This window comes from Bremia lactucae, linkage group LG11, assembly GCF_004359215.1.
Source record: "Bremia lactucae strain SF5 linkage group LG11, whole genome shotgun sequence".
NCBI lineage: Eukaryota > Oomycota > Peronosporomycetes > Peronosporales > Peronosporaceae > Bremia > Bremia lactucae.
Window position 1 is genome coordinate 1,107,455 of NC_090620.1, and position 8,089 is coordinate 1,115,543.

At 44.5% G+C, this 8,089-nt stretch overlaps 2 protein-coding genes across 2 annotated transcripts; one reads left to right on the plus strand and one right to left on the minus strand.

The window, feature by feature from the left end:
- Nucleotides 1-2,533: 2,533 nt before the first annotated feature.
- On the minus strand, nucleotides 2,534-3,728 carry CCR75_004099 (uncharacterized protein; the record flags this gene model as incomplete). Its single annotated transcript, XM_067962189.1, has 2 exons — nucleotides 2,534-3,571; nucleotides 3,634-3,728. The coding sequence occupies 2 exons, from the start codon at nucleotides 3,726-3,728 to the stop codon at nucleotides 2,641-2,643; spliced, it is 1,026 nt and encodes a 341-aa protein (XP_067817673.1). The 3' UTR covers nucleotides 2,534-2,640.
- Nucleotides 3,729-3,983: 255 nt separating this feature from the next.
- On the plus strand, nucleotides 3,984-4,652 carry CCR75_004100 (uncharacterized protein; the record flags this gene model as incomplete). The annotated part of the gene is made up of 1 exon (XM_067962190.1): nucleotides 3,984-4,652. The coding sequence occupies one exon, from the start codon at nucleotides 3,984-3,986 to the stop codon at nucleotides 4,650-4,652; it is 669 nt and encodes a 222-aa protein (XP_067817686.1).
- Between the last annotated feature and the right edge of the window lie 3,437 nt (nucleotides 4,653-8,089).

Consider the following 8,089-nt stretch of genomic DNA (forward strand, 5'->3'; position numbering starts at 1 on the left):
TCTTAACGTGTAGTGAAATTTCACTACGCGTTTCATCACTGTTATCGATGCGCCTGTCGCTAGACGCACCGTCATCCTCGTTGGAGGGATGTCGCGCTCAATATATTTGAGCCTACTACCCTCTAGTGACTGGCGACGAATAAAGTTATTCGACGCTCCGCAGTCCACTAGGGCTCTAAGTGACAAATCATTTGTCACTTTCAACTTCAAGGTGATGAGAGATACCTCATCACCAGGTGCAGAGACACATAATGATTGTGTGTCTGGAGCAACTTTAGTCAAGAGATTTGCAAATTCCCTTGAGGTTGCTGGATCAGTAAGGCGTTGCGTTCCGACTGACCCCGACCGTTTTTTGGCGGTCCGCCTCGCTGCTGCGATTTCGCAACAACGTCGGACCCGCGACCGTTGCCCTATTTGGCATGCGGTCCAAAATTACGTTCAGTACCTTTCGGTGCTGGGCGTGGGGCACTACACTCATGAGCGTAGTGCCCTAATTTTTGGCAGCGATGGCATTTCTGCAATCGCTAATTGCTCGAAAAGCGAAGTATCTCGCTTTCGACGTAAGAAAGGTCCATGGGTTCTGGACTTCCTAACTCGTGTCGTCTTGGAGGACGATACGATGACGAACTAGCTTGAGACAGGCTCAAGCTAAAGTCCTCCTGTTCCGCAACGGATATTGCATCTTCAAGCGTATCCAGTTCCAAGCGGAACAGGATGGTCTTTACGGGACAATACGTAAGACCTTGCATGAACACGTAATCAACGAGTGTTCATGAACTGTATTATTTGTGATACAACTCGCTAAGAGTCGTATGTGCTGGGCGTATGCGTGAACATCACGCTCGCCTTGCTTGAGTTTCAGAAGCTCTGATCGAGCTCGGAACTGAGCCCTTGGCGGTTCAAACGTCTGTATGAGCCGGGATTTAAAAGCCTCTAGCGACCCAAAGACGTATGGGTCGCGCAACTTCAGGCCCAATGACCAAGTTTTGGCACGACCTGCCAAATTTGATTGAGCGAATGCGACTTGCATTTGCTTGTCGACGATGTGACGTGACCTTATGGCATCGTCCAACTCGACAAACCATTTCAAGAGGGAGTCTTCTTCGGCTCCCCTATACTTAGAGATGTCAATCTTTAAGGTTTCGGGATAACGCGTTTGCGTCATCCCAGGCACAGGGGTCTGTACCTGTTGTAACCTCAGCAGTTCTGCCTGTTTAGCCTTGCTGATTTAGCAAGGCTACTTTTTCCTTCATCTCGTCAAGTTGATGTTGCATGAACTTGGCGATGGCTGAATGAAGAGCATCTCTGTCCAAATTAGACAGCATTGCCAAGATTGCATCGTTTCCTAAGGTCGAACTCATTCGTTCGACCGCACTCCTTTCTATGTAACTTAGAAAGGAGTAGTTTTCAGAGGAAACGTGATGCGTATTCCCACTACCATCGAACATGTCCATGTTAAATGTGGAAAATGTGGCCTTGGACGGACTACTAAGTGCTGCCAGGTGTAACGGGGCACTACGACTTCTACTGCTTCAGTACAAGTCCACTTCGCACTGCTTCAGTTGCGAGTGGTGCCTTACGTTATTTCACGTAGACTAGTACGTGCAGAGGAAGACTTCTCTTTAAGGTAACTAGCTTAAAGAGGGTTAAATGAAAACTGTATTAATATAATTAAGTATCTCTTCTTTCTATCTGTTAACTCTAACTTAACTATAAACTAATACTAAACATGCAATTGAAACCTTATCTTATCTGTCTCTCTTCTGTTTACATCTACATTTGATTAGTCTGCGGGATAAATAGATATAATGGCCTATACCTATTTATGGATAAGATTTTTCTGAACATTACTATTTAAAGTAATATCCTCCAAATATTATCTACCTTTTAGAGAATATATTAATTAACAACCTTTAGGTGTTAATTTCATGTAACGATACACCCCGTTATTCAGTACGGCTATGTCAAATTGACGATAGCGAATACAGTAAAATTAAACCGAATGCATCGCGGCATGCAAGTAAGCCGGCCTTTTTAGGTGTCTATCGGATTCTCTAGTGTGTTGGCGACAGTCTTACATCCGTTGGGCGTCACGGATGAAGCGTCAGACGATGTGGCAACAACGGTCTCGAGCGAATCGGATACTTAAACGAGAATGACCGGATATTGCAAGCGGCGAAGCAAATTTTTGTCTGATCGGTGAAGTGTTTACGCATACGTGAGCTTCCTTGAGATAATGCATTGCTGTCCTTTTCATTTCTGCAACTTCTGGACCTTTGTCACATTGTAATTAAGTACAGAAGCGGCTGCCGTACCATGTGTTTCTTCTACTGAAGAAGATCTATAAAAAAAACTGCCTTTATGAGAATCATAAAGTCACTCTAAACGGCCAGCTCATTTAAGAGACTGTCTATATATTATCCAATGAGACGTTACTGCATTAAAATCTAATATAACGGTTGGGCGTCATCCATTAACCACAGTGCTCGCTACGATTCTAGAAAAACCAACAAAAGCGGAAAGCTCAGAAAAGTCACGAGTAAATATTCTTTTTTCTTACAGTATATTGGATATTCTTTAAGACGTTTTGTTTCATATTGCACGCAAATCGCACCATGGCCGTGCACAGAATTATTACATTTAAGAAGGCCTTGAAGAACGCGTTGTCTCGTGAGACACCTGCATCTCTTCGACAGGCTTCCCACACAACCGCTTGTGCAGCATCCAGGCAGCTTTCTGGCAATCTCTCGAGCAGTACATCGCATCCCGACATTTAGAACATTTCGATAACTTCTCACTAAGAGCAAAGCAATGATCGCACGCCTTGCCCTTCATCTTTCGGAGCCAAAATAATGTATCTTCTTCACTTGGGTGTGTCACTCCATTCAAGTCATCTTCTCCATGGCAAAATACACTACCGCAGGAGGCATAAAACTCCCACTTTTCGTTCTGATGCATAAGATTTTGGCCAACACACCCAAATCTGTTCATTAATGAGTCTAGTGTCAGGGTCGTTTTTTCTCGAAATTCGTTACTTAAAGTTGCAGCGCTAGAAGGAACAAACTCCACAGCAAACTGAGCTACCGGTCCATACCCCGACTCACTTGCAATGGGCGCAAGTTCTTGGGAGATAGCAAAGTCACTAAGACTGCGAATGTGCTCATCCTCTTCAGTTTTGGAAGGAGGCAAAAATCCTGCATCTCCTAGCAGGAAACAAAACATAGGCTTTTCGTTGTCTACCAAATTCTTCGAATGTGCCACGACAGCCTGGAAGGTCTCAAATTGACTGCCCTTGCACCGTTGTTCATTCAATGGAGCAACGTACACAAATACTAGATCTGCGGTCAATTTATTGGCCACAATGTCGTAGCCCATTAGCTCACATGCCTCGGCCACTTGTTCTTCAAACACTTGAAAGCCATTACCCTCGATATAGGCCTTGGCACGTGGTCTCGAGGCGCAAGATGACGTTGTATGATTATACGTCTCGATCCACACAGCGTGAAGGTAAAGCAACCGACAACTTACACCCGTCATGCGGTGTTCTGCCTGCTGAAACTCGACCGCTTTCCTAAAAATTGACGGGCTTGAATGCATTGGATTTTGCGCACGCAGGCCAAGCAAGCGACGTACCAGGCATAGTCGTAGCGCATGTATGACTTAGAATTTATGAGGCGCTCCCGCCACGGCGCCAGCGCCGACGGTGGAGCAGCTAGAGGTTGCGCCATGTTTCATTTACAAATCGATTGTTCGAGAAGCGATTCCGAATTTCGAGACACGCGTGAAAAACAGGTCAATTTCAAAACACATAAGGATGACTGAATCTGATTATGCAAATTAGCCAGCTGAGACATTGGGTAATTATAAATCTGTCATCCCTCCTAATGTTGTGCAGCTATTAACAATTTTAAGTCCGTTGGCATCGAAATGAAAGCCATAACTCAATTTTCTTAAAAGCACACCATCTAGCGATACGAAAAAGAATGCGATCCTTTAACAGTGGGGGCATCTGCAGCCTAAATAGCAACCCTAGTCATCTCTTTGAACGCAGTCAGAACTCGTTACGGCAACGCAGCTTCGGACGCGCCCGAGGCATCACAGGCTCGCCTTTAAAACGACCTCGCAACCACGACAGTGAAAGCGACGAAGATAACCAGCGGTATCCTGGGCGACGTACGGAACGTCGATCTGTGTTTGACGGGTTTAAGCGAATGCGAGTTTCGTCACCGTCGGAATCGCCTCGGACTGATGTGGACTCGGCGATGACGGACGAGGAAGCTGCAACCCCTAGGACTACTTGGCGAGCGAATAAGGCTATTGTTCCAGCAGCTCCTCAAGCAGGCAAGAAGAGACCGCTATTCTATAATGCGTCAGCGTCGGACAAGCTACCGTGGAAGACGATGAGGCAGGCGGAATACATGGGGTTCGAGTCCTCGATTGAAATCCCGAGCGGCGCTTCTTGTCGAACTATGGTGGTGTTTGACCCGTATCGGTCGATCACATTAAAACCTACTCCACGGGTCGATCTTGTGGACGATGAAAAGGCATCAGCTTCCGAAGCTGGGTCCACTGAATGCGATGACGAGCCCTTTCTCCGCTTTGAAGAACTCCCTGAAGACAACGATGAGCCTGTGGACATGGACATCGATTGATTTCGATCAATATAAGTGCATCATCGCTTCCACAATTATCGGCACCATTAGGGCTGCACCCGTATAGCATATCCTATTTAGCAACACAGCGCTGAGAGAGCACGTTGAGCAAAGATGCAGCACCTAAGCAGCCGAACACACGAAATATTATTCTATTCTAGCCCAAATTTTCAACTGTCATAGTCGCCACTTTATCAATTGTTTTTGTGGACTCGATCTCGTTCAATTCTATCACTCATCACTATCGCTCACTTCGTACCACTTGATTAAATTACGTTCGACTGGACAGTAAGAAAATTTATATATCTCTTTGCAAGTTTTTAAATAGCGACAGATAGAACCGTAAACTATTACTTCTTACGGATTAATTACTTTGATCAATTAATTCAATCATGGCCCGCCTATTGCCGCGTAACTTTCGCTCGCCGCCGATCGTGGCTGCCTTTGCAGCTGCAACCGGCTTATCCACCGTTACATCTAACTCTTCAACGCGCCTGGAATCTATACCTGCCAGCAAGCCAACTTTTACGGAGCGTACGATAGGCAATTACGAGAATCGTTTGCGTAAATTTAGTTCCCCCGAGCGGGTCTTCGAGTACTTCTCCAGTGTTGAGATCGATAAAGAGTTCTTCATGACTAGAGACGACCTGGCACGAGCCGTTACGCCCTACACGTATCGACATGGAGCCCCAATCACCTCCAAGAATTCAAAATTCAATGCCAGAGCTAGCGATGCTAAAACGTCAAAAGACGTAGCGGACGAATATCTGCGACGTGTGCAGGAGCTTTTCAGCGACAATGCCAATGTATCAATGTCCGATGTTCAAGATTTCTTAAAATTTAAAGTGGAGCAACATGTGGACATAGAGACACATATTAAAACGCTCAAGCTGCTGCATATAACCAACGCTGAATTCGAAGAGTTCGCCGTCATCCGCGGCAGTCCCTCACGGCCAAAAACATTTTTTGACCTCGTGGACGCAGATGGCGATGGCCTTATTAATTATGCAGAGTATATGTTCTTTCGAACGTTGTTAGCAAGTAAGTATTTTTCTCTTAAGTTTGTTAAGCGACTTTCTGATTCCTGTCGGGAGCAGTTCCAGAGCGGCAATTTAAGCTGGCGTTTAGAATGTTCGATGCGGATAATAACGGCAAACTTGACCATCGAGAATTTAAGCAGGTCGTAGAATAAGGATGCACTTGCATTTCGCTCGTTTAACATATTTGTGGGACAGGTAATGGAATTGATGCGATTGCGGACCCCTGCAGGTCGCCAGGATCGAAGACTGCATGACAATGACGTGCCGCTTTTCAAAAATCACTTTGGCGAGCTTGGTACCAAGTCCCTTTTATACGGTGACTTTTGCTCGTTCCGCCGCGAGCTTCAACGAGAAATGATGCGCATTCAGATATCCTTTTAAACTATACACTACTAGCCAAGTTTGGAAATTCTATTGGACTTTGTCAAAGCTGCTTCCTTAACAACAGTGTACTTCGAGCAGTATGATGTCGATGGGGACAACGCACTATCACCGTGGGAGTTTGGCATGTTTTTGGTCTCTCATGTTAACCAGGTATCCTAAATAGTCAATTTCATGGTGACCATTAAGTGCAGTATTGACTCTCGTGACACTTCTATTTGGTCCACTAGCACCACATTGAGAAGTGGGTTGAGCGTGTGGACAACTTAAAACACTTAAGTGTTAGTATCGTGTTGTTGACGAGTCGGATCAATCTATTTTATCGACACTTAATAACTGTTTCTCATAAATTAGGGACACGTCACAGAGCAAGAATTTCTGGATTTTAATGTTTTTCTTGAGCACTTGGATGAATTGAAGGTGGCCATGGATCTTGTGACGCAAGGCCATGGGGTTAACAAAGGTTCGCTGTCGCAAATAGTCTCGTAGATGCTATCCCTCGTATTTTTACGATCCGAATTGCTGCAGAACAATTTCACCGGGCTACACGGGCTGCAGTGCGCGCAAGCAAGAACACGAAACCACTGACTCCTTTGCAAATTGATATTCTATTTGCGCTTTTTGACCTGGACGGTGTGCACATATATTGCTCGCACTATCAATTTTTATCTCACCATGCGTGCAATTACAGGCGATGGTCATTTGTCAAACAAAGAATTTATTGAAGTGATGCACACCCGCAAGGATAGTGGGTTCAACGAGGTATTGTTAGCATAAGAGTCAACCATATATCGTACTTTACTAACTAGTATGTGCTTGGCAGCCTCGCGACATTGGTGCTTTACACTTCATCGAGAGGATCAAAGAATGTATTGATACCACTATTTAGCAGCTTTGAGTACCACAATGCGGCACAATATGTGCTGCGTAGACCCAAAACGTCTTATGTTTTTTTCTTAGATTGAGGCATGGTTCAAACAATTATTGCTACTTTCGTGTCTTCTTCGTTTGTTCCTCCTTTTTTGCCCATCTGCAGGTGACGAAGATGATAGTGTCCATTTCAGGAATTTCTCTTTTACGATGTAAAAGTCCTTACGACACTACTTCTTTCGTGCCCTACCATTTCAAAAGGTTGCTCTAAGTAACGTCGGGTGCGGAACGTACAAGCCAAAGTAAATTGGCTTTGTGAATAATGAATTGCAATTCTTTCGCAGGGTGTTACGTTACATACATAAATATCATCTTCTATAAAGAGGAATAACAATAATTATTTCCTATATTATAATCCTTTATTAATTTTGACTTAATAGTTTCAATTTCGTAATATTGAGCAACAAGACATTCGCTCGTTAATTTAGTGATTTATGTTTAAATCAACTCCGCCAATCGTCACAAGACACGATGTAAAACGGGCTAAAGTTGCCTTAATGTTACACAGTCCCCATTAAGTGCACTTGGCGTACTTAAGGGGATGGTCAATTACTAAATAATAGTAATTAGAACCAACACTCGGGTGTGGTGCACATTTGTGACCAACCCTTGTGGATATGATGCACAAAGGTGCATTCACATTAGGAGGGATGACAACTAGCGTCATCCGCTACGCGAGGTATCGATAAAGATACGCTCGCAATGCATATTAAATGTTATCTATAAAGATAACATTTTAATTGGTAAAAATAGGTATTTAGATTTAATTCTATTAATTATAAACCAGTCTGAAAACTACTTCCTACTTGGTAAGTGCGCACGAGGAGACGGATTACCGCTCCCGTGACGACACTTAACCAGAGTTCTTAGTGTGTTGGGTGAGGTTGCTAACGCGCCCACCACAACTACCTCACTGCACGCAAAATGAGAAGCAGGTTTAACCGCTTCCTCGCTGTGCTAGAGTGTGTGTCTAAGTAGAGCGTGGCTGCATTACGACGTGCCCGCCTACACTTGGTAGCACTTGAAATCCTTCCCACGACCCGCATCTCTGCGTGTGTACGTGAGGATGAGCCTCAATATTGATTG